The 22918-nt window shown below is 34.8% G+C and overlaps 24 protein-coding genes and 1 non-coding gene across 25 annotated transcripts; 16 read left to right on the forward strand and 9 right to left on the reverse strand.

The window, feature by feature from the left end:
- Positions 1 to 774: 774 nt before the first annotated feature.
- NEPG_00869 (uncharacterized protein) lies at positions 775 to 2090 on the forward strand (the record flags this gene model as incomplete). Its single annotated transcript, XM_013203244.1, has 1 exon — positions 775 to 2090. The coding sequence occupies one exon, from the start codon at positions 775 to 777 to the stop codon at positions 1930 to 1932; it is 1158 nt and encodes a 385-aa protein (XP_013058698.1). The 3' UTR covers positions 1933 to 2090.
- A 52-nt stretch (positions 2091 to 2142) lies between these two features.
- Positions 2143 to 2664, reverse strand: NEPG_00870 (uncharacterized protein; the record flags this gene model as incomplete). The annotated part of the gene is made up of 1 exon (XM_013203245.1): positions 2143 to 2664. One exon carries the CDS (start codon positions 2662 to 2664, stop codon positions 2143 to 2145), a length of 522 nt encoding a protein of 173 aa, XP_013058699.1.
- A 40-nt stretch (positions 2665 to 2704) lies between these two features.
- NEPG_00871 (uncharacterized protein) lies at positions 2705 to 4048 on the reverse strand (the record flags this gene model as incomplete). Its single annotated transcript, XM_013203246.1, has 1 exon — positions 2705 to 4048. One exon carries the CDS (start codon positions 4046 to 4048, stop codon positions 2705 to 2707), a length of 1344 nt encoding a protein of 447 aa, XP_013058700.1.
- A 311-nt stretch (positions 4049 to 4359) lies between these two features.
- NEPG_00872 (uncharacterized protein) lies at positions 4360 to 5356 on the forward strand (the record flags this gene model as incomplete). The annotated part of the gene is made up of 1 exon (XM_013203247.1): positions 4360 to 5356. A coding segment is annotated over one exon (874 nt), but the record flags the coding sequence as incomplete, so codon positions are not given.
- Positions 5357 to 5410: 54 nt separating this feature from the next.
- NEPG_00873 (uncharacterized protein) lies at positions 5411 to 5920 on the forward strand (the record flags this gene model as incomplete). Its single annotated transcript, XM_013203248.1, has 1 exon — positions 5411 to 5920. One exon carries the CDS (start codon positions 5411 to 5413, stop codon positions 5879 to 5881), a length of 471 nt encoding a protein of 156 aa, XP_013058702.1. The 3' UTR covers positions 5882 to 5920.
- Positions 5921 to 5957: 37 nt separating this feature from the next.
- On the forward strand, positions 5958 to 6384 carry NEPG_00874 (uncharacterized protein; the record flags this gene model as incomplete). The annotated part of the gene is made up of 1 exon (XM_013203249.1): positions 5958 to 6384. One exon carries the CDS (start codon positions 5958 to 5960, stop codon positions 6354 to 6356), a length of 399 nt encoding a protein of 132 aa, XP_013058703.1. The 3' UTR covers positions 6357 to 6384.
- A 39-nt stretch (positions 6385 to 6423) lies between these two features.
- NEPG_00875 (uncharacterized protein) lies at positions 6424 to 6909 on the forward strand (the record flags this gene model as incomplete). The annotated part of the gene is made up of 1 exon (XM_013203250.1): positions 6424 to 6909. The coding sequence occupies one exon, from the start codon at positions 6424 to 6426 to the stop codon at positions 6907 to 6909; it is 486 nt and encodes a 161-aa protein (XP_013058704.1).
- Positions 6909 to 8003, forward strand: NEPG_00876 (uncharacterized protein; the record flags this gene model as incomplete). The annotated part of the gene is made up of 1 exon (XM_013203251.1): positions 6909 to 8003. The coding sequence occupies one exon, from the start codon at positions 6909 to 6911 to the stop codon at positions 8001 to 8003; it is 1095 nt and encodes a 364-aa protein (XP_013058705.1).
- Positions 8004 to 8794: 791 nt separating this feature from the next.
- On the forward strand, positions 8795 to 10084 carry NEPG_00877 (uncharacterized protein; the record flags this gene model as incomplete). Its single annotated transcript, XM_013203252.1, has 1 exon — positions 8795 to 10084. One exon carries the CDS (start codon positions 8795 to 8797, stop codon positions 9440 to 9442), a length of 648 nt encoding a protein of 215 aa, XP_013058706.1. The 3' UTR covers positions 9443 to 10084.
- On the reverse strand, positions 9493 to 9834 carry NEPG_00878 (uncharacterized protein; the record flags this gene model as incomplete). Its single annotated transcript, XM_013203253.1, has 1 exon — positions 9493 to 9834. One exon carries the CDS (start codon positions 9832 to 9834, stop codon positions 9508 to 9510), a length of 327 nt encoding a protein of 108 aa, XP_013058707.1. The 3' UTR covers positions 9493 to 9507.
- A 219-nt stretch (positions 10085 to 10303) lies between the features above and the next one.
- NEPG_00879 (uncharacterized protein) lies at positions 10304 to 10644 on the forward strand (the record flags this gene model as incomplete). Its single annotated transcript, XM_013203254.1, has 1 exon — positions 10304 to 10644. One exon carries the CDS (start codon positions 10304 to 10306, stop codon positions 10607 to 10609), a length of 306 nt encoding a protein of 101 aa, XP_013058708.1. The 3' UTR covers positions 10610 to 10644.
- Positions 10644 to 11202, forward strand: NEPG_00880 (uncharacterized protein; the record flags this gene model as incomplete). The annotated part of the gene is made up of 1 exon (XM_013203255.1): positions 10644 to 11202. The coding sequence occupies one exon, from the start codon at positions 10644 to 10646 to the stop codon at positions 11007 to 11009; it is 366 nt and encodes a 121-aa protein (XP_013058709.1). The 3' UTR covers positions 11010 to 11202.
- Positions 11115 to 11668, reverse strand: NEPG_00881 (uncharacterized protein; the record flags this gene model as incomplete). The annotated part of the gene is made up of 1 exon (XM_013203256.1): positions 11115 to 11668. One exon carries the CDS (start codon positions 11666 to 11668, stop codon positions 11387 to 11389), a length of 282 nt encoding a protein of 93 aa, XP_013058710.1. The 3' UTR covers positions 11115 to 11386.
- A 40-nt stretch (positions 11669 to 11708) lies between these two features.
- Positions 11709 to 12155, reverse strand: NEPG_00882 (30S ribosomal protein S9; the record flags this gene model as incomplete). The annotated part of the gene is made up of 1 exon (XM_013203257.1): positions 11709 to 12155. The coding sequence occupies one exon, from the start codon at positions 12153 to 12155 to the stop codon at positions 11724 to 11726; it is 432 nt and encodes a 143-aa protein (XP_013058711.1). The 3' UTR covers positions 11709 to 11723.
- Positions 12156 to 12373: 218 nt separating this feature from the next.
- NEPG_00883 (ribosomal protein L13E) lies at positions 12374 to 13059 on the forward strand (the record flags this gene model as incomplete). Its single annotated transcript, XM_013203258.1, has 1 exon — positions 12374 to 13059. The coding sequence occupies one exon, from the start codon at positions 12374 to 12376 to the stop codon at positions 12980 to 12982; it is 609 nt and encodes a 202-aa protein (XP_013058712.1). The 3' UTR covers positions 12983 to 13059.
- A 21-nt stretch (positions 13060 to 13080) lies between these two features.
- On the reverse strand, positions 13081 to 14730 carry NEPG_00884 (uncharacterized protein; the record flags this gene model as incomplete). Its single annotated transcript, XM_013203259.1, has 1 exon — positions 13081 to 14730. The coding sequence occupies one exon, from the start codon at positions 14728 to 14730 to the stop codon at positions 13081 to 13083; it is 1650 nt and encodes a 549-aa protein (XP_013058713.1).
- A 644-nt stretch (positions 14731 to 15374) lies between these two features.
- NEPG_00885 (dimethyladenosine transferase) lies at positions 15375 to 16271 on the forward strand (the record flags this gene model as incomplete). The annotated part of the gene is made up of 1 exon (XM_013203260.1): positions 15375 to 16271. The coding sequence occupies one exon, from the start codon at positions 15375 to 15377 to the stop codon at positions 16269 to 16271; it is 897 nt and encodes a 298-aa protein (XP_013058714.1).
- An 80-nt stretch (positions 16272 to 16351) lies between these two features.
- NEPG_00886 (60s ribosomal protein l44) lies at positions 16352 to 16666 on the forward strand (the record flags this gene model as incomplete). The annotated part of the gene is made up of 1 exon (XM_013203261.1): positions 16352 to 16666. One exon carries the CDS (start codon positions 16352 to 16354, stop codon positions 16664 to 16666), a length of 315 nt encoding a protein of 104 aa, XP_013058715.1.
- A 57-nt stretch (positions 16667 to 16723) lies between these two features.
- On the forward strand, positions 16724 to 17349 carry NEPG_00887 (uncharacterized protein; the record flags this gene model as incomplete). The annotated part of the gene is made up of 1 exon (XM_013203262.1): positions 16724 to 17349. The coding sequence occupies one exon, from the start codon at positions 16724 to 16726 to the stop codon at positions 17330 to 17332; it is 609 nt and encodes a 202-aa protein (XP_013058716.1). The 3' UTR covers positions 17333 to 17349.
- Positions 17350 to 17588: 239 nt separating this feature from the next.
- NEPG_00888 (uncharacterized protein) lies at positions 17589 to 18050 on the reverse strand (the record flags this gene model as incomplete). The annotated part of the gene is made up of 1 exon (XM_013203263.1): positions 17589 to 18050. One exon carries the CDS (start codon positions 18048 to 18050, stop codon positions 17589 to 17591), a length of 462 nt encoding a protein of 153 aa, XP_013058717.1.
- Positions 18051 to 18080: 30 nt separating this feature from the next.
- On the reverse strand, positions 18081 to 18152 carry NEPG_02693. The gene has a single exon. It is a non-coding gene; the product is annotated as a tRNA-Glu (tRNA).
- A 171-nt stretch (positions 18153 to 18323) lies between these two features.
- NEPG_00889 (uncharacterized protein) lies at positions 18324 to 18660 on the reverse strand (the record flags this gene model as incomplete). Its single annotated transcript, XM_013203264.1, has 1 exon — positions 18324 to 18660. One exon carries the CDS (start codon positions 18658 to 18660, stop codon positions 18346 to 18348), a length of 315 nt encoding a protein of 104 aa, XP_013058718.1. The 3' UTR covers positions 18324 to 18345.
- Positions 18661 to 19047: 387 nt separating this feature from the next.
- On the forward strand, positions 19048 to 19371 carry NEPG_00890 (50S ribosomal protein L34e; the record flags this gene model as incomplete). Its single annotated transcript, XM_013203265.1, has 1 exon — positions 19048 to 19371. The coding sequence occupies one exon, from the start codon at positions 19048 to 19050 to the stop codon at positions 19369 to 19371; it is 324 nt and encodes a 107-aa protein (XP_013058719.1).
- Positions 19372 to 19421: 50 nt separating this feature from the next.
- NEPG_00891 (uncharacterized protein) lies at positions 19422 to 21081 on the forward strand. The gene has a single exon (XM_013203266.1). The coding sequence runs from the start codon at positions 19693 to 19695 to the stop codon at positions 21064 to 21066; it is 1374 nt and encodes a 457-aa protein (XP_013058720.1). The 5' UTR covers positions 19422 to 19692; the 3' UTR covers positions 21067 to 21081.
- A 382-nt stretch (positions 21082 to 21463) lies between these two features.
- On the forward strand, positions 21464 to 22738 carry NEPG_00892 (uncharacterized protein; the record flags this gene model as incomplete). The annotated part of the gene is made up of 1 exon (XM_013203267.1): positions 21464 to 22738. The coding sequence occupies one exon, from the start codon at positions 21464 to 21466 to the stop codon at positions 22736 to 22738; it is 1275 nt and encodes a 424-aa protein (XP_013058721.1).
- Positions 22739 to 22918: the final 180 nt, after the last annotated feature.

The raw sequence follows: 22918 nt of genomic DNA on the forward strand, positions 1-22918 counted from the left end.
AGGATAAAGTGCTTAATTGCAACACTGAGAAATTCTTTAAATAAGACAAGCGATGCATTAAACACAAAGCTAGAGAGTGTAATTGAGAAATATAACCAGTCTAAACATAGAACAATTGGCATGTCACCAAATTCCGCGCTGGATCCAAGCAGGTGGGCAGAAGTTAATAATTCTGTGGAAAAATATAAGAAGCGATTTGTATCATCAAACAAAATGAAATTGTAAACACTACAGAAGATTCTTACACAGAAAAGCATATAAAAATTAAAGACTTGAAATAAGAAGATAGTTGAATTTTGTATCATATGGCTAGGATTAAGCCAAATTAAAGATGTTAAAAAATAGAGCACATGCGCCTATATAAACTGTAGTGTTAATTATAAACATCTTATAAGTAAAATACCCTTTGATTACCTATAATACGAACAATGGATCAATGCATTAAATAAATTTCTGTTAAGCAATATTAGTATACATATTTATATAACCAAAAATGTTCTATTTTAAATTGTATTTGTTACACAATAATGTAGTAGAGCCAGTGAATTTTTCTTTTTATACTATTCTCTATGCTGCGAAACTTATATAAATAATTTCATTTTCGAGTTGTTTCAGGTTCTTTGGTATAGCAGTCTGGCTACTAATTTGGTCTGTTTCTATAGTAGTTGTGTGGCTTTCAGTTATTTCTAAAATGAATTCACACCCAGTGCATAAAAATAAGAATTGTGTATTCCTGCTACAATATAAAATTGTTTATTTTTAGTAAAAATAGAAATGGGTCATTCTGGTCTAGATGATCTGTGGGACATATCCTTTGAGGGATTAATAGAGCCAAGATATGAAAGAATAAAGAAGAGAAAGAATATTAAAGAGCGGTATGGGATAGAGCAGAAGAAGCGGACATTGGGGTTTTCCCTAGGAACCGCGTATAGCGGTCCTTTGAAAATCGAGTCTAGAATAGATAGAATGAGTAAAAGGCCTCTTCCTACTAGTCCGTTTCGAGTGTTGGATGCGCCTTCTATTCTAAATGACTACTATCTGAATCTGCTGGATTGGAGCAAAGACAATCTCATATCTCTAGGATTGAGTGAGCAGCTGTATTTATGGAATGCTTCAAATAAGTCAGTTTCACATGTTGTTGATGCGCCTGATGATCACCATATCTCATCTGTCTCTTTCTCCCAAGAAGGCTTGCTAGCGTATGGAATGTCAGATGGAAGGGCTTCTGTTCTAGATGTAGTAGTAGGAAAACCGGTTTGCAGTCTGCCTGGCAGGGGAGTGCGGGTGGCTTCTATTTCATGGGGCAATAAAATAGTTAGTACTGGTGGAAGAGATGGGAACATATTCAATTATGACATTCGCAGTGCAGAGCATGTGTCAAGTTTTTTACACCATACACAAGAGGTCTGTGGACTTAAATGGGATGCAGATGGAGTGTATCTAGCGAGTGGTGCCAATGACAATAATGTATGCGTGTGGAGGTCTGGATATGACAGGCCCAGACTAAAGCTGACAGATCACACAGCAGCAGTTAGGGCGGTTGGATGGTGCCCATGGAAGAAAGGAATACTCTCTACAGGAGGAGGTACATCAGACAGAACAATCCGAACCTGGGATGTAGATAAGGGAATATGTCTTAATAGCACAGACAGTGGTTCGCAGGTGTGCAGTATTGTTTTTAGTGAAAGATATAAAGAGCTTATTACAACGCATGGTTTCTCAGATAATACTGTGTCAGTGTGGAAGTACTGTAGTATGAGAAAAGTAGGAAATATGAATGGACATACAGGGAGAGTGCTATTCAGTGCAATGTCACCAGATGGGGAAGTGCTGGCTACCTGTGGGGCAGATGAAAATCTTAACTTTTGGAATCTATTTGATAATAAAACCGCTAAGAGAGAGTCTATTTTAGATACAATTGCATTCAGGTAGATGTTTTTTTCATAAAAGACTAATTTGAACATCTATACAATGTATCTCTAAACCCCATTAGGCCCGCCGGCATTCTATAATAGTGTAAACCAGAGTGAAATAGTAAATTAGCTCGCCTCAGAATAGGATAAAATCAAGAAAGTAAATATTAAGATGAGTTTATTATGTGTTTATCTAGCAAAAAGGAGCATCTTTTTAACTTGTCTTTGTTTAATGCAGAACAGTATGTGGCAATACTTTTTCTAGCACAGTGTATGTATTGTCAATTGTTGCAAAAATTAGATCAAGAAGTTTTTTATGGTCCATTGCAATTTCCAGCGATGTGTCTAGTATATACCTAAAGAGGAACACTTGAAGAATAGATGAGGCACATGCCCATACTCTAGGCAAGCACGTAAGAACAACAGAGGATGCAGAGTCTTTTGATATAACGACCTTATTCCAGGCGCTGTATGCATGCTGTGCAACTGAAATAATGAATAAGACATATAAAAGTTCGCACACTAGCTTGCCAAGCATCCATCCTCTCTCGGGCTTTTTAAAGAATTCGAAAACAAAAGGCCTGGCCATACCAAATGAAAAGGGAAGAAGGAGAGATATTTGCATGAGATCTATTAAGTAGAAGCCCTTGACTTTAATGTCTGCAAATGATTCTTTCTTTTCCACCTTCTTTACTACAGGTACTACTATAAATGCATTAATAAGAGCACGGGTGGATAGTCCTAGAGACATTATAATGGGTATTAGTGAGATGCATATGGAAAGCAGCGACTCACTGTCTGCAGAGAAGTAAGACCGAATTATATGGTTTAGGCGCACGCCATATCCCTGCAAGGAAGATAACTGCAAGAACAAAAGAGGAAGCAGGACATGCTGCCTGTGCAATTGTAAGTAGCCTTTCAAAAAGAGAAGTTTTTTCGGCTGGTACTGTAAGTATTCCCTCTTTTGTTTTTGTAAGCTCAGAAGAAACACATTCTGTTTTCTCTGCTGGTATACTTTGAGTGTTTATCTTTTCGGGAAGAGTAGCAGATAATTGTGCTGCTGACTGTTCATTTTTATCTAATGTAGGCATGTCCACAGTATGAGGAAGCTTTCTAGATCGTTCTTTATCTGCTTTAATGGTTTCTTCAAATACATTCCTTGGACAAGGTGCAGATAGTGTTCCAGTGGTTATTGTTTTAAGAGTCTTCTGTGCTTGCTCAGAGTTACTGAATTCTTTGGAATGAACATCTAAAATATCCTCAGTTTCTACTTTTGTATCCTGTGTGGCTGAAATATATAAACTGTCTTCTGTATTTGAAGAAATATCCTTTTCTAGTTTTTCCAGTTTGTTTTTTTCTTGAGCTTCTTCATCGCTATTAGTAGAATTAGTGCTGGCAGGTGCATAATTCATAGGCTCCGGAGAGTATACTAGGTCATCGGACTCTTCTTCTAAAGAAACAAATACTAGGCTTTCATTATCAGAGGCATTCTTAGGAGCATCTAAAGGCTCTTCATAGGTTTCATTTTGTATACACGTCTCTTCTGTGTGTAATAAATCCACCAATTCACTGGACTGCTCTAAAATATTAGGGATATCATTATCTTCTATTTTTTCTTCTTCAATTTGATCCTCTTCCAATGAAGTATCCATTTCGCACGCATCCACCTCTGGAGCTTCTTTTATTTCCTCTAAATCTTCATCTTCTAGTTCTAATTCTTCACTTTGCTCTCTACTCTCCTCATCTAGTTCAATAATTTCTTCATCTGGGGCACTTTCTTCCATTTCATAAGCGCTTTCTAATGGAGATTTATTATGTGCACTCTGCGCATTGGCTGTGCACATTTTAGTAGCCTCCTCCATTAAACTGGCATTCTTTCGCTGGTATTCCTCCCAAGTGGTTTTTGGGCGGGAAGCAGGTGCTTCATCAGACTCATCCTCCCCGGAATATGCTATTTCTGAATAGTCCAGAACTGTGTCGGGCATTTCTAATATAAATGCATCACTAGGTGTGGTGCACGGTGTATCAGTCTCTTTTCCATCTAAAGTACTATCAGTAGACTTGGGGGTTTCGATTAACCCGGTTTCTGTCTTAGTTGGTTCATTAATCTCTTTCTTTTCTCTAAGCGCTAACATAGAGTTATTGTTTGAGTTATGGCTTTATACTCTGCCATCACATACACAAACAAATAGAGTTTCCATTGTTTGTGACTTTGTTTCGGGTTATACCACATAATGATTTATGCCCTAAATCACTGTATATTATAATCAAATTTAAATAAAATATGCTCTATGCTTCCTTGCAGTGTAGTATTCGTTATTTTTCTATTTTATTTAAATTTCTAAATTTCTACTTTTTGTTGTATTCTATTGTTTATTCTACACTTAAGTACTTTTCATTTAATAATAATCCAAGAATTTATTCTTTGCTTTTAGTTTTATAGTAGAATGGAAGTGCATGGGTATTTATATACGGCATATAAATCAGTGTTGTCTTTATATTTAATATTTCTACTCGGAGTATTGCTTATTATTCAGCTGGTTACCTTCCCCATTGCAATAATTAATAAAAGGCCAATTGTGCATATAATGAACCTGTACAATCGGCATATGGCAGGTGTTTGTCTGTTTCTGATAAAGATAGGAAATAGAAATTCAATTCAAATGATATACACGAATCCTGCACTGCTGAATGAATTAAACAATAAGAGCAGCTCAATTTTAATAATAAGCAATCACATATGTGCATTTGATGGAGCCATTCTAACTATTTTATCAAACCAGTTAGGAAAGGACAGTAGGTTTGTTGGGAAGAGTGCATTAAGATGGATTCCTATTATTGGATGGGGAATGTATCTGTCAGATTATTTATTTGTTAAGAGAGTCTGGAAAAAAGACTGTGAAAGAATTAAAAAATGGTGTAAGCACCAGAAAAATGGAGTATCTTTAGTTATATATCCAGAAGGAAGTAGATACACAGAAAAAAAGCAGAAGAAATCAGCAGACTTTTCAATATCTAAATCTCTACCAGTTCTTCAGAACGTACTGTATCCGAGAACTAAAGGATATAATTTATGTGTAAATATACTGCCAAATCCACCATTTACTACAATCCTTAATGTGACAATGGTATACCTAGTAAATGGAAAGAGGCAGAATCCTCCTTCATATATAAAGTGTGTTACACAAAGATTGCCTGGAGTATTCAAAGTAATTATAGAGGCAGAGAGAATCACAGAAGGTATAAAGAAGGCAGAGTATGTGGTTGATAAGTTTAAAGAGAAAGATGCATTGATTAATCAATATACTTCTGGATACTAAGTGTATTATTGCTATTGCTCGATTTATATACTATATATTAAATAATATACACAGACTATATAGTATATTATTATAATCTGAAAGCACCGCAGTGAAAAAGCCAATTTCGCATATAATAAAAGCTTTTTACTCTTTTATTCCATAAGAATAATTTTTTATACAAGAATATCCTGTGCCATGGAAGAAATTAAAGTAGATAGACCATTAAATCCCATTAAAGACATTCTTATATTTGAAAAACAGTTAAATAACAAATATATACATGAAACAAAAAGAAGGTTTATATACTTTGTTGTATTAATGATTATGGTGTGTTCATATGTTTTATATATTAATAGGAAGATGTACAATATCTTATGGGATGTATATAGCAGGGACTCAATCTATTTGACAGGACTTGTATTTAAAATATACTTGAAAACAATTGGGGTAATTATGCTACAAGGATATGTATTTATACGATTGCTTAGAAGATCATCAACGGTGACAAATTCACTGACTGAGCAGTTAAAACTGCTAAACATATTTTTTAACAACCAAAAACTGAGTTTATGCGAGATAAAGACGCCAAGAAACATAAAAATAGCAATTAACACGTTTAGAGATGAAGAGCAGAAGAAAAAGGCACAGTGGATGAAGAAGGAGTGAACTTTTTTTTACTGGAGTATTTTCTGCATTGGGCAAGTAGCTATATAAAATTTATTTTTACTGCCCCAGTACAGAAATGGAAATGAACTTACAACAGGGAGAGAATGCAATGACAACTACACAGGCATCTGAAAGCATGTGCATCTCGAGTTTAAAAGTAGGAGGTATGGTTAAAGGATTTAGACAGGTGACAAAGTCTTTAATAGGAGGAAGATCTAAGCTTGTTATTATGTCCAAGGAGATCAATGAGAGAAAGATGAAGGACATCATTGATGGATTGGTTAAGCAGTATGATGTGCCAGTTCTGAAGGTAGAAAGCCACGTAGAGCTTGCCAGATACGTTGGAATTTGCAAATTTGATGAGACTGGAAAGATCGTAAAAGATGCAAAGTGCGCAGTTGCATCCATTGAGGATTTCGGAGAGAACACTCTAGGAAGAGACACTCTGTTTGGAAACATGGGATTAGCTGAATAAGAGAATAAGAATAAATAAACCGAAATGGAAGTAGGAATATATAGAAGTATTTTTGTAAAAGTTTTAAATGCGGATTATAGTTAAGAATTTACCAGTAACTGCAACAAAGCAGGATATAAAAGAGCATTTTTCTGAAAAGGGGGTTCCGACGGACGTGCGCCTTCTAAGCACGATGCGTGGTGAAAGCCGAGGAATTGCATTTATAGGATATAAGACCGAAGAGGAATCTGAGGCCAGTATAGTGCACTATAACCGGGCATACTATAATGGAAACAAGTTGGTTGTGCAGAAAAGCGAGAGCAAGGAGGCTCGTAATAGGACTATGCAAGAAGACCGCCCAGTGAAGCAACAAAAAGCGGTAATTGATGGGCTTGAGGTGGGAGAGATGAAAGAAATACTAAAGCTTCTTCAGGCCAAAAAAGAGAATGTGTGGTCTATGACGGTAGATGATGAAAGTCCAGAAAAGGAAAAAAAGAAAAGAAGGAGAAGTCACTCAAGGATATTGTTGAGAAGTATCGAAAAACAGCAGAGACAAAAAACAAAGAGAAAGTAATGGAGAGTGGAGAGGTATTTGTCAATGGTATACCATACACTGCAACAGAAGAGGAGGTTGAGCAGGAATTCAGTAAATACGGAATGGTGGCAGAGGTGTTTATGAAGTACAAAGAAAGAACAGATTCATGGGGTGAGGGCCAGACGCTAAACACTGGCTTTGCGATAGTTACATATACATTTCCTAAGGATGCGTGTGAAATATTAGGAGAGACAATTCTATTCCAGGGAAAGCATATTAAAATACTACCAAGCAGAGGAAAGCCTGTAGAGGAGGCAACTGATAAAAACAAGAGCAATCTATCACATGGAAGATACAACCCAGTGTTCTTTAACTTTACTGCAGTTCTTGGTGTTGCATCAAAAGAAAAGAAAGTTTCTAAGCGAGACATTCTTAAAGACAGAGGTATTGGTGTGGGTGGTAAAATAGCGCTATTAGAAAGCGAACTTATTGAAAGAACCCGCATGTTTTTAAAGGACGAGGGAATCTCTGAAGAGTGCACTTGCAGTAAAAAACCGTGCATCTGCATGTTTATATCCAAGAAGTCCATATTGGTTAAGAATGTACCATACGGAATAAGAGAGGGAGAAATTAGAGAACACTTTACCAAATACATAAGAGCAGTATTCTCTCCATCCAAGACTCTTATTATTCTAGAATATGGAAATAAGTCTGATGCTATGGCAGAGCTTAAACAAAACAACTTTACCAGAATAAGAGACCAGCCAATATATATAGAATATCTAAAGGTAACAAAAGAAAGGTATGCTAGAGAAATGGCAGGCCTTCCGCCTATCACAGGACTAAAATCTGCAGAGAATGAGCTTAAGAAAGAGAAAGAAGACCCTCTTATGCTTAAGCTTATACTAAAGAATGTACCATTCCAGGCAGGCCGGGGAGAGCTATCAGAGCTACTGACAGGTCTTATAGGAACAGATTATACACTTCGAATGCCTTTAAAGGCAGATGGGACACACCGAGGATTCTGTTTTGTTGAGATGCAGTCAAGTGATGCAGCAAACACTCTTCTTAGAAAGTTAAAGCATGTCCATCTCTATGGAAGACACATTGTAGCTGAGAAAGCACAGCTGTAGTACTCAGCATAGAAAGTAACAAGATCGTTTTTCTGGTTGTGTTTTACAGATATTTATCTATGTTTATACAGCAAGATGCAAATCGTATTTTATTTCAATTGTCCAACTAATAATAACGATTTAATAAAAATAGTATTAGAAAGAGACATAAACACTTGAAAATTAAATGAATTTTTATTTTAGAAGTAACAGATAGAAGACATAGCTCAGAATACTTCACAAAATAAGGAAATATCCCAATATAGCTAGAAGTTCAATCTAATTGTAGGGATACGGCAGGAATTAACTGTTTATTCTTATTCCGGGTTATATTCGAATGCATAGCTATATACAATCTGAATATTATAGGGTGTGTTTAAGTGTGTTATAATGTCTGATTACATGCGTACTGTATATGTTTTTAAATATTACCATATATATACTGTTTAGAATATGTAAGAATTCCAGGATAGAATGAAAATTGTTTTGGCCTATAGTATAGAAGAGTATATGAGAATAGCAATAATTTTTAATTATTATGCTATACGTATAATATAATACAACATAACTCAATAGCTCTAACAAAAACATAGAGTAATTTTAGATTATACCTATAATATGCACTAGAAAGAATTTTAGTGTGTATTTCTGGTTAAATTGTCTATATCCCAGTCTAATCAATAGAAATATGTTCCTACTCTTATATTGTGCTTGTTTTAAATTATTCTAATGACAGATGTACTTATTCGGGGCGTGCTTAAATTTTCTTAGCTATGTAATTAATATTTAATATTAGAATATTAAAACACTGAATGACACCATTTCAGATATTTATAGCAGCCAGAAGATCAAATGATAAGAAGATTTTACATCTAAGAGAAGACACAGCATCTGTTCTGATTGGAATTCCTCTTTCAGCAATCATAAGGCTTATTGTGAAATGTGCATTAATAGACTATTCTGCTGCTGGTGCTCTTCTGATTATTCTATACATAGCATACATAATATTTCTGCGCGCATCCAATGTTATAGCCGAATACGATACAGACAGTGCATGCAGAATAGCTATATACTTCATTCTGTCCAAGTGGTCAATACTAGGTATGATAACACTCTACACTTACTCTCCATACAGCCTGGTGTTTATTCTGAACATGATAATTCCGGATGAATTATATGTCTACACAATGATGCTTTTGCTTATGGGATATTCCTCTCTATTTGCCATAAGCATAGATTCGCACATAAACACAATTGGACTCTATCCTGCAGTGATTCTTGCCTTGTCTCTGGCGCACTTCATTCTTCTATTTCAGGAAGAACCGTTTAAAAAAACAAAAAGACTTTTTATTTTAGGTATTAACTCTGTAAATATTTTATTTTTTGGATACCTTGTCTTCTACTGGAGTTTCTTCATTTGCTCTTATGAATATAAAAGAAAATTAGCATTCTTTGCATAGAAATAAGAATACTTCCAAGGCAGCGCAGAGAATAAATAAAATTGTAGTAGACCACATTATGCTTTTTATTCGGTTAATTGGATAAGGTCTGCTTCTCCATCATCCAGAATAGAAATAACTCCCATTCTAAAGTGAGCTCCGCACAAGTTTGCTAAGTCTCTGTTAGATCCATCAAACATGTATACTGGTACATTTCCTCCAAGTTTGGCGTAGTACTCTACCTGCATTTTCTTTACCTCTGGGTAGTTCTTGGTAAGAATAATGTACTTGCTTGTTTCATTTATCAGTGAACTCATGGTCTGTCTGAACCCTACGTGGTATTTTCCTGTTTTAATAACTAATGGAAGCTGTGAGGCAACACTTAAAACATTCGTCTTTGCTTTTCTACTCATTTTGTTCTGGGGGTAAAAAAGTAAAACTAAATATATCCAAAATGCAACGGATTATAAAAATAAAATTGTAGAAACTCAGAATACACAGAAAAACGTATTTACAAAGAGCTTTCCTGTTATACTTAGAATTCTTCTATAGTACAGCAGTAATTTAAATAGAATAATCTTATTTAAAAGAGAATTTGTGTTGCACTCTATAATTATAGCATAATTTATACTAGAATAGTAAAAGCATAAAAACTAACCAAACAGACTTTTTGGGATGTTTAAGTATAAATATGTATTATAAATAATATTAATATCTTGATACTTCTTATTTTAAACAATTATAAGATTTCCTTTATATCTCGGGCAGCATCTGTTTCTCATAGAATATTTAATTCTTTACCAGTAATTTAATAAGAGTATTTTCAGAGAAGACACGTTCTGAAAGTAAAACTTAAATATTTTAGGCATTTAAATAATTTCAATGCACCAGGGAACACCAGAAGATCTTTTTAATAAAGAAACAATTACAATAGAGAATGTAAAAATAGAAACATTCACACACAACAATGGAATAATCATAATACCAAACACAGAGAGCAATTGCAAGGCAGTAAATTTAATAACCACAAAAAGCATCCAGAGCATATATACGATTCTTGAGGAAAGAGAAGAGGATCCTGCAATAACTACTTATACCAAGTATTTATATTTGCTTAAAAGGAGAACAGCTGCATCAAGGTATAAAAAAGGAAGTGCAGATGGCATGCGAATGAATAAGTCGCATTAACTATTTAAATTCAATTTCGAATTTAAATTTTTAAATGACACATAATACTGGGCTCTCTTCACGTACTAAAATTGCTTTTCTAGCAGATGAAGCCACAATTAATGGATTTAAACTTACGGGAATAAATGGATCTGAGTGGACCTGCCAGTCTGTGCATGGGGTGTTCAACTATTTTTATGTTGTATCTGACACAACTGACCCAGCTGAGGTAATATCTAAGTACAACATATTCATAGAAAGAAAAGAAATAGCAATGATATTTCTGGGAAGAAAGGCAGCGGACGCACTAAAGGACGAGATACCCAAAAAAAAAGGAAATGTTCCCGCTGGTAATGGAGATTCCATCAAAAAATACGGCGCCGAGTATTGCAGAAATCAAATTGATGAAGAGGCTGAGTGACTTATCTGGAGTAAATACAAAATAAACCAGGCAGATACAATACACCGTGCAGAAATAGCCCAAAATATAATTTTACAGTGCGCGCATAGAGAATACAAAGAACTGTGCTGTTTATTTATAGATGGCCACGATACACCCAGAATTTCTAGTCTATACCAGATCGGTCTATTTCTATGCCAAGTATGCTGTTTACACCATTTTTATCTAAATAATCGATTAAATCTTCGTTGTTGTCGTTTTCTTCGTTGTTTTGCAGGACATTCTTCAGAAGTGGATCATTTTCCGTGCATATTTCAGAAAGAGCTATAATCTCATTCACCGGAAGATTCAGCTGACTGCCCAGCTCTCTTATAATTGACTCCAGTACTAAAATTCTGCTAGTGAGTGTACTCTGCGGCTCTTTTACAAGACTGAGTGCTTTTTTTGTCTGGACCTTTTCCTCTTTTTTCAGCGCTTGCTGCCTTTCTTTCGTATATAGACAAGTGCTTCTTAGTACTTCGCAGCAACTCTTTTAACCTCTCAACCTCTTCCTGAAGAGTCCCTACTTTTTTATAAAGAACCCCAATTCTGTCCCGCTCCTTTCGGCTGTTTTCCTTCAGCTCTGCAATCACATCTTCTTTTTCGTGCAGCTCTTTTAGTAGCCGGTCACTCCGCTCCATGCGCTATAAAATAATTTAGAATCATAGAATATAAAATAGTAGGCATTTATTCCCCTCATCGGAAAGACTTCTGGTATCTTGCACGGGCACCTGGTCCTCCTGCTTTCTTTGGCTCCTTTCTTCTTGAGTCAGTTACTACCATGTATCTATCGTACTTAACTATCATTTCTTTTATGTCTGCTCTAAGTTGCTCATCTACATACTTACCGTAGTATGCGATTAAAGACTTGGCTAGTGCTTGTCTTACTGCGTATAATTTAGCTACATCACCTCCTCCTCGTACTTCTACAGTGAATGATAGTCCTTCGTAGTACTTCTTATCAAGAATAGTAAATAACTCCATGACCTTGGATAGAATCATCTTTGGGTTGAATAAGTGTAGTGGCCTTTTGTTAACTGTAACCTCAAATTTCCCAGTGTTCTTACATGTGCTAACTGCCACAGCGGTCTTTTTACCTCCTTTTGCTGTTATGCTCTGAATACTCATACAAGGGGAGTAAAAAATTAAAATATTTATGATTTTCATTAGAAGTAAACATCTGGTGTTCACCAAGTGGACTATACTCATTTAGTAATAATCAGCATATTTTACTGCTTATGTAATTAATTTGCTTATAATTCTGCGAGCGTCTCTTTATTTCTAAGCAAATTTACTCTTTGCATGAAAGTATTTAAATACTTTTTTTTAATTCTTTATACAGGGATATGAAACACAATAACGCATTAAGTACCGGACACTACAAAAAGACTTCTCTGAGATTCAAGACCTGGTTCCACCAGCCAATCCAGAAAAAGCTTAGAAGCCAGATAAGAAAGGAGAAGGCACAGAAAATAGCTCCAATGAACGTAGAGCTGCTTAGACCCATAGTCAGAGCAAACAGCAGAAGATACAACATCAAGCAGAGACTTGGAAGAGGATTTTCCATTGTTGAGGTAATGCAGGCTGGATTAGACGTAAAGAAGGCAAGACAGCTGGGAATCTCAGTTGATATGAAGAGATACACCAGATCCGTTGAGTCTCTTAACCTTAACGTAGAGAGAATCAAGGAGTATTTATCAAAGATCACCGTCTATGAAACAAAGAAGGAGGCAATTGAAGCAGGAGCAGTACAGCACAAGACTACCATCATGCCAATAGAAAAGAAGAAGATTGTTATTGAGTCTATGCCACTGTCTGAGGTCAAGCCAGAAGTATCTGCATGCGACGAGATGTTCAAGCTGAGAGAGGAGACCATCAGAATGAAGTCTTGGAAAGAGAAGCACGGTCTTTTAAAGCCACTCAACCCAAAGCACAGACAGGAAGCTAGCAAGTAAAAAATCAGTTCAATTCGTGGTTTTATGTGCCAGTGATGGACAGGAGTCAGACAAGGGCGTCTGAATCAATCAGTGGAGATAAAAATAAAGATAAGAATTTATTTAATTAGAACTGATAGCTTTTTTGTGGCATCTCTATTAAAGTACTTTTCGCAGATTAGCTTAATTTCTATCTCTGCTCTTCTTGTTGAAATAATGCTTGCCAGTGCAGGGACCTTAAAAAATACATCAGTGCCTGCTTTGCTTGGCGTGAATGGATGCGACTCAAATAGCACGTCCTTATTCACCATCAGCACGCATGTCCATGTGTATAAGAGGTCATCAAAGTACATCGGCGCATGCACGGGTTCAAAATGAGTTCCTTTGATTTTTATAGGATACTTCTCTAGCGATGAGGGGTACAGTTCTTCATAATTATGCTCTAAATCCGCAAGATCCCCAGAGTCGCTTATCTTGCTATCACTCTTTTTAATGACTGTGGGGGTGTATGAATTTACTCCCTCCCTATCTATCCGCAGCTTTATTATTGCATCCACAGATCCAGTTATAAACATGCCATCCTTAACAATTCCATCAAATACGTTATACATATCCATGCCAGATATAGCAATCTTAAACATCTTTTTGTCTATTTCTGTGCTCTCGTCTACCGGTTTGTTCTTATACTTAGAAACAAATATGTCAGAAAAGGATATTCCTGCCTGCATTGGGTAGTACATTGGGTCTGGCACACTCTGAATAATGCTTCTTTCTAGATCTATCGACAGTGTATACAAAAAACTGTTCTTAACCGCCGCAGCCAGGTTCTTTGTTGCGTGCGAAGATAGAACCAGCCAGTTCTGTAAATACTCCACATCCTTTCCATTCACTAAGGCCAGAACCTCTGGATCTCTCAATAGAAGTATGGACACACATAGAATAAATACATTTGTGTCCATAGGAAGAGACATACCATAGTTCTCCTTGATTATCTTTCTTAGCTTCTCAATGTTTTTCGGGTCTGTTTTCTCTTTATACTGTGACATTTCTATAGTGTACTTGCTTAGCAGTGCTAATAGCCCAACTACGTCCTCAACTACTATGTGCTTTAGTGCACTGTACAGTGACTCTGTGCTTTTATACAATATTCCACTTGATGAATACTCAAAGGAATACATCCACATATAAGACACACACTTAGGAAGAAGCACGCCAAGAACCAGTACGTATAAGAAAATAAGAACAACTGGATTGTACTTGCTCATAATCCAAGAAGGTATGGCTATAGTGTGGTTATTCACCACGGGTGCATCTCCAAAGGCATCCCACCGCTCTCTTGCTTTGTCATCTAGCAGCAGGTCTTTTGCCTTGAGAATGCTCTGCACAAGCTCTTTTTGCTTTGTTTTGTCTATCTTTACAAATTTGGCCTTCTTTATTGTTGTACGATACGCCTTTTCAATTTCCTTTTTTGTTGCGTTCTGTGATATATTTAGCAGCTTATACGGATCGTTGTTCGTATTCTTTCCGTATTGGTTGAATAGTATATTGTACACTGGAACAATTAAAAGAAGTAGCAGGCCATAGAACATCCAATTATACTTGTTAATTCTGTATTTCTTTTTCATTCTTAAGCACTGCGTACACGTACACTTTGTCTGTGCCTTCTTTGTTCCAGATGCGAAGTATACTGTTGCAATTGTAGGCAGCAGGAGGCCAACTGCTAGTAACGATGAAGATAACCCAGTTGTATCATAACCATTCGTGTCCATAGTGTTAATTTACAAAATAAATAAATAATCCAATGTATAAATTAATACACATAATAAATCTGTTGTACAGTACAGAATACTGATTACACACAAGAAACAGAAACAAATGACAATATAGCATAAATTATCTCAATAAGTAAACAAATACCATAAAAAGATAAACTGCTCTGAAGATAGATAATATACATTAAAAGGTCTATATTATCAGTTAGATCTATTATATGCGCTGCTCTAATTACTCAGAAATTTATTCTTTTGTTCAGAACAGACTCTTCTTATACACACCTCTTAAATATTAAACAGTACTTTTATAGAGTATACCAGAGTATAAGCCAAATGTAATATATTATATAAATAAGCACAGACCGTGTAATTATGGTAGTGTATATATTTCTATTTGAATTTCGGGTTATTTCTTATAATACGCTCTAATTTGAAGTCTATTATTGAAATTTAGACTATGGATACATTTGGGGTATTAAGAAAAAACCTGTGACTGCCTTGTAAAACGGTAATTATTGTTGTCAATTCAGGTATTAGAAAGTGAATTTAGTCTGCCTTACTTTAAATTATGTAAGAATATGCGACTCTAACAAAGGATTTTACTTCTACAATAAAAATAAGAAAATATTAGAATTTTCATAATGGATGGACGGTTTAAGAAGACGTTTGGCCAGCACATTTTAAAAAACCCAGGAATTGTAACTAATATGATTGACAAGGCAAAAATCAAGCCAACTGACACTGTTCTGGAGATAGGGCCCGGTACAGGAAATTTAACGCTAAAGCTATTAGACAAGTGCAAGCGGGTGGTTGCCATAGAAAAAGATAGAAAAATAGCATCTGATCTTATAAAAAGAATAGGTGCAAGAAAAAACAAGCTGCAACTTCTGATTGAAGATGCGATAGATGCAAACTATCCATATTTTGATCTGTGTGTATCAAACACTCCGTACCAAATAAGCAGTCCTTTGGTTTTTAAGCTGCTAGAGTATCCCTTTAGGGCGTGCGTTCTTATGTTCCAGAAAGAGTTTGCGGACAGACTCTGTGCTGCTCCGGGGACAAGCAGCTACTGCAGGCTTTCTGTGTCTGTGCAAATTCGGGCAGTTGTCACGCACATTATGCGGGTTTCAAAAAAGAACTTCCGCCCACCTCCAAAGGTAGAGTCAAGCATTGTAAAGATTGAGCCAAGAAGAAATAAAGTGGATATAGACCTAACAGAGTTTGATGGCATGCTGCGCATATGCTTCAGCAGAAAGAACAAAACCATTGGGTCAATATTTAGGCAGAACACAATAAAGAACCTTCTCTTTATGAACAGAGACAAAATAGCAGACATAGCAGAGGAAGATGATACACTAGCAGAGCCTGCTTTGACAGAAGAGCCATCCCGGAAGATATCCCCAGAACAAGAGGCTATTCTTAATAAAGTGCTAGAAGAAAGCAAACTAGAAAAAGAACGTGCAGCAAAAATGATAGTTGAAGATTTTCTGTTCCTTCTTATTAAATTCAAAGAAGCAGGAATATCGTTTAAAGCATAGGCCAACTGCCCAGAATTTAATTTCGAATTTCAAACTGAAATTTTGCCATCCAGAAATTAATTTTATTTTTGTAGCCCTGCATGGTAAACTACCCAAAGACAAGAAAAACACATTGCCAGAAGTGCAATACACACGAAGTACACAAAGTATCTCTCTACAAGAAGAGCAAGGAAAGACCAACCGCACAGGGTGCTCGTAGATACGCAAGAAAGCAGAGAGGGTTTGGAGGTCAAACCAAGCCTATTTTAAGAAGAAAGGCCAAGACAACCAAGAAAGTAGTTTTAAAGATGGAGTGCTCAAAGTGCAAGAGAAAGCAGTGCAAAGTGTTCAAGAGAGCAAAGCACGTAGAAATTGGTGCACAGAAGAAAGCAAAGGGTGAGGCATTGAACTACTAAGATCTTATGCTATTTCGTTAAATAAATTCGGGTTGTGTCTTGATATAAAAACATATTATGTGCTATAAGCTGTTCTTTACTCATATTTATGCGCACATGGGCTGTGCACTTTTATTTTGTATAAATGTTCTTTTATTTTATGAATGGTTTATTCTTAACAGCTGGTGCTCATTCCATAATATCCTGTTTCTTTACGTTCGTTTATGCAGAAATAATTTTAAGCATATGAACGAGTCACCGGATGTGTGCACAGAAAAGTCTCCAGAGTATGTGATTGAATGGGAGAATAAAGAAATAGTTGTGAATAAAATGAGCATTTTTCAAATTATCAGAAATATACGTGATCCAGAGCACAGCTACACATTAGAAGATTTAAAAGTAGTAAGTATTGACAGAATATTCATAGATAAAACACCAGCAGGAGAGTTTGTTCGTGTTGTAGTAATCCCAACTATTCCACACTGCTCAATGGTTGGTCTAATTGGTCTTTCAATTCTGTACAAGTTATTTAATACGCTGAGCAGTAAGTATATTGTAAGAGTGGAAGTACAGGAGGACAGCCACACTCTAGCAAATGATGTGACGAAACAGCTGTCAGATATAGAAAGAACCTATGCTGCGTTTTTAAACCCAAATATTATAGAAGCAATAATTCCACTACTTTAAATACTCTTGATATAAATAAATCAGTTTTAACGAATATTTATAGTATTTTAGTGTATTTACTGCTTTTATAAGTAATTATGCAATAAAATAGATTTTAATCCCAAGACGTACACTAATCCTATTAAATATCTTAATTATTTCTGATTTACACTCTATCGTATAAGTACTTCTTTCTGTAATATTCATTATTACTGGCCTATTCATATAAAAATAAATTATTAGCCATATACTGCAGTATAAACATACACATATTTTATTATTCTGTTGTATATTTTCTCATATCATACGCATCCTCCTCTGGCTCTGTATAATACTTCTCTATTGTTTTGTGTACAACGTATCCACATTTTTTATAAAAATTAACTGCCACATTATTTGATACCCTAACAAACAAATCAATAAACTTCGACTTCCCCTTTTTAGCATTTAAATCATACATTTGCAAAAGGTTCCTTCCTATCCCATGCCTCCTAAATTCCTGTGAAATACTCAGTGCTGTGACATGTGAATATAATGCTTTTGTATCTTTATATGTACCGTAATTCCCAATAATATATCCAATGGCATTACCAGATGAACTAACTGACAGGCAATAATCTGAATGGTTAGATAAATACCTTAAATAAAAATCAGGAGAGAACGAGCACGTGTTCTCATCTAAGTTTGGCAAATTCAAGTCAAGGAGGTCTAACGCAGTAAACTCTTTATAGACAAGCATGGCTAAAAAATATTTAAAACATAAAAATAATTCCGCTTCAGGGAATCGAACCCCGGCCGTCGCCGTGAGAGGGCGAAATCCTAGCCACTGGACCAAAGCGGATACATTATTTGTTTACATTACCCCATCGTACGTATTTATACTTATACCTATACTTATTTATGCACATTGTGTATAAAATATTTTTAATACATATATATATTGTTTATACACATTGTGTATAAAATGCTATAACTTATAAATAATTGTGTAAATAATTTATTACTTTTAAGTCATTGGTTTTTTAGTTCTATACTTATTCCGGTGTGTTGTACTCTTCTGATATTTTCTTATTTGTTACTCCTTTTATTTCTGCCAACTTCCCTAAAATATCTTGTGCAGTGTCTTTTAGTTTGTTATATTTATATAATTGCTGTATATTCTCGTTTGATCTTTTTTCAATCTCTTTCACCCTGTTAATGCTCTTGTAATATACATTATTTATAAATAAAAGCATTGCATAGTTGGTGTTGAAATTATCTGTTATGTTCATATTAAACAGTCTAAATAGCATTTGTATTCTTTTCTTGTGCTCTAAGTTTGTTTCAGATTCTTGCAGTACTTCTCTCATACAGGAAATAAAATAAACTATGACTTATAGAACTATGTACTAAAAATAATATATTTTATTGTATTATGTGTAATATATAATAAAATATATTATACATTGTATAATAATTACTGTATAATATTTTATTTCTGGATGTAGTACATTACTTATACTACATAGTATTATTAATTCTGTTTTTTGTATGAGTATTTTTTATTGTACATATACTACTAAGTTATATTATAAGATATATTTTGTCTACGATTTATAGTTTATTATTATACAGTTTATAGGGTATTTATGGGTTTATTATAGCTCTATTCTCTCTTGTACCGTAAAGAATAGCAGTTATTTTTAACGAATTCTTTTTTCTGTGCTGTTTTATTTTTATTTTTTTATGCCTTGTAAATGGCACAAAGAGTAGTTAGAGCAGGATACAATCCATACATTACACCAAGTAATGTCATGGTGTTCGCAAAGGATAAAGAGACCGGGAAATTATACTTCAAGAAACAGAAGAAGACAGGCAGCCCACAGAAGTGCGGAGACTGCAAGAAAAAGCTTGAGGGTATCCCAACACTTAGACCAGCAGCATTTGCAAGACTTCCAAAGTCTCAAAGAACCATTAACAGAGCATACGGAGGAACTGTATGCGGTGTGTGCGTAGAGAAAAGAATTCTCAAAAATTTCTTGACTGCTGAAGAGAAACAAATCAAAGAAATGACCCAATAAAACTATTTTATCCTTTAAAACACTAGTATTGTCATCTTTTATGCGCGCACCCTGGAATATTCTTGTATTGGCACTGAGGGCACGGGCCTTTCGAGTGTTCAGTGATAACATTACAATTAGATTAAATAACCACGGCATAGACAGAATTGAGTCTATTTCCTCTGAGGGCCGTAAAACTATTTCTGCAGCGATTCCTGTGAATAAGGAATCAGTTGAAGTGGATAGTAGCCAGTACAAATATGGAGACAAAGACAGAGTATCTAGCATGCAGAGCAGTACTTATCTGGACAATACTACCAAAGCTGCCCAGAATAAGAGGAAATGCTTAAAAAACTGCGGGAGTTGGAAGAGAGCCGAAAAAACAAGAGAACGGTGGAAGAAACAGAGAAGAGGAACAGTAAACTGCCGAATGATTCTAGAAACTGCGTTGTTTTAGAAATAATCCATCATTTAAGCGCAGACCAAGAGAAACAGCTTAAAGAAAGCATAGAAAAGAGAAATGGATACTTACAATACGTATATAAAAATACTATTGAAGGATTCTCTGTCTGTAATTTATCGGAAGAGGCAATTGATGAAACATTATCAGAAATTAATACAGTAAAGCTGAACTTGGAGAGAAACACACAGTACTCTCTAGCGTATAAACAAACAGACTTACCTGATAATTTTTATACTGTAATCAACAGCCAGCAGCGCCTATTTAATGTGAAATGGCTGGATTCCTTCATTAATCGATATATCCGAAATGGGTATCTTATAAAAAAATCCAGTTTATTTCGCTGGTACAGAAATAAGTATTTTCCTCTACAGAGTAACTATACTGGAAAAGGCATGCAGATAGAGATACTTGATGCTGACATTGGGGTGGTTCATAAAGAAGTGTCAGGCCGGGTGAAAATAGTTCGAAAATATGCACAGCACCCGCCGAGCAGCCATCCTACATCTATAATGACAGCTGCTGCTGGCATAACAACAGGGCTAGCAAAAGAAGCTAGAATTGTTTTACACCCCGTGTTTAAATTCGGTGTTGCCGACCTTTCTGATATTCTTTATGTGTTAGATGGAATATCCGTTAAAGAAAACAAGAAAATCATTTTACTCCCATTTACTGGCGAGAAGTCGGCTATATTAGACAAGTCATTGAAAATGTTCTATGATGCAAATATCCCTGTAGTTGTTGCTGCAGGGAACAGTGCTGAGTCAGCATGTAACTATAGCCCATCTAGGTCTAAATATACAATCACTGTGGGAAGTATGTCTGACACACTCTACCCAGAAGTATGGTCCAACACAGGAGAATGTGTTGACACATATGCCCCAGGGTCTGCAACAGTTGGGGAAGTGTCAGAAATGTCTCCTGCTGTTAAGTATAGAATTCGGGAAGGAACAAGTCTATCTGCCGCTTACATGGCAGGATATCTTGCGGTTTTAATGCAAAGCACGAGAGTTTCTGTCTCTGAGATGAGAGAATACTTAACAAACAAGCTGTCCATCCATCTTCCTATGCTGCTAACAGCCGGAGAAAGTACTCCATTTGTTACTAGTGATTTTGTGTATTACAGCGTGTTCATTGACGTCTGTATTGTTCTGTGTCCTATTTTGTTGCTTTTCTGGTTAATTAGTATTTACTGGAAGTCCAATAAAAAAGACCCATTTGTAAAACACAAATCCCGAAAGAAATCTTCTGTGTAAAACAGTACTTAAAACACTTAACTTATTTAATAAATATCATATATTTCACATTGGGCTTCTTTTGAAATACGATTGTAATGGATAAAGAATACTTCTTAATTATGCTATTTTAAACAAACACACTTTTTACTATATAGTTCGCATTATATCTCTCTTATACAACATAAATACTAAAGTACATTCTAAATGTATTAATCTAAAATGTGCTGCAATTGGTCTGTATATCTGCTTGATTGGCACTATACAATCTAAATAATCTGTAAATACATTCAATAAGTGCCTATTTGATTAATTTGTAAAAATATTTTTTTTAAAACAGTAAAGTTTGAGGGGCCTTGAACGTGTAAAAATATTTTAATTCTTCTATTTTGCATAATCACAAAAACTAATTTTTATAATGAGCTATAGTGAAGACAAGCTAAGAATTAAACTACAGACAGAATTATTTAGTAGCACAGGCAAGGTTATTCCAGGGCTTAAAGATATATTAATCCGTATACTATCCGACATGAACAAACAAGAACCATTATTTGAAACAAAATATGCACCACTAAACAATCTAGCGTATAATTCACTTGTTTTGCAAATATTGAACTCTGTTAATGAAAATAGTCCTTATGATGAAAACTGCATTATAGCCATAGTTAATAAGTCTATAAAAAATACAAAAATAATTATGAACACAATTATAGACCCGAATAACCATTTATCTGATTATAAAAAGAAACACGCATACTACGATATAATGAATAATAATCATTTGGTTGCAGCGCAGGTCTATAAAAAAAGACAGAACTTCTTCTGTCATACCATTAATAAATTATGTGCTCTGCATAATATATATGTGTTACCAGATGTTATACTATCTAGTGATGCACTAGCGAATCTCTTTGAAATAGTTCATTCTATAGATATTCCAAGAATACAAAGAGCATTAGAAGTAATATTAAAGCATGGAGACAGTCTTATTACAATAAATGAGAACGGAGAGGAAAAATCAAATATAATTGAACTTGGACTAAATAATGGTGATATTTATTCGTTACATCTACTTACAAGAGTAGATACTAATGATATACATTGGCTTATAAATATAGCATACGATTCAATTTTTGTTGAAAGTAGTAGCAAGCATAATAACAAATACTTTTCTTCTCTGTATTATTTATTATACTTTCCAATATGGCAAATGTGCATAAAAACCGAAACAGACCATATTCTATCTTATATACACAAAGAAGTGAACAACTTTCAAAGATCATTGGATATTTTTAAAGGCATGAAATCATTAGTTATCTATGATGCAAGAGTACAATTTAATATTAATTCTATCTGGAAAAGTCCAAATTTTACATTTGATACTTTTAAGAATAACTTGGTTCTAAAACATACAAGTAGTATAATCGATAAAATATCAGTTATTGCTAATAGACCCATTAGCACTAAAGTAATTATTACATCAGAAGAGAATAATTATCAGAAAACTCGAAATGGCAATAGATACTTAAATATAAAGGGTAGGTTTGCCAGAACTTTCCTAGTTATTATGGTAATATTTGCTCTTCTATTAATTTTTTGTGGTATGTTTGTATTATACCCTAATGAAGTAAATTTATTTATTTCTAATATTTTCTATTTTTTATTTAAGAAATGTAAATTTTCTTTACATTAAGAATAAAATATGAATAGGTTTATTTAAAATTAGAATAATTTATTATAAAGAATAAATAATTAAATAATTACATAAATATGATTTATTAAAATACAAAACAATTTAGATCTTACATACCCTAATGATATATTCACCAACATATCACTTAGATTATGTTTATATGCACATTTAAAGCCATTT

Source organism: Nematocida parisii (genome assembly GCF_000250985.1).
Source record: "Nematocida parisii ERTm1 unplaced genomic scaffold supercont1.2, whole genome shotgun sequence".
Taxonomy (NCBI): Eukaryota; Fungi; Microsporidia; genus Nematocida; species Nematocida parisii.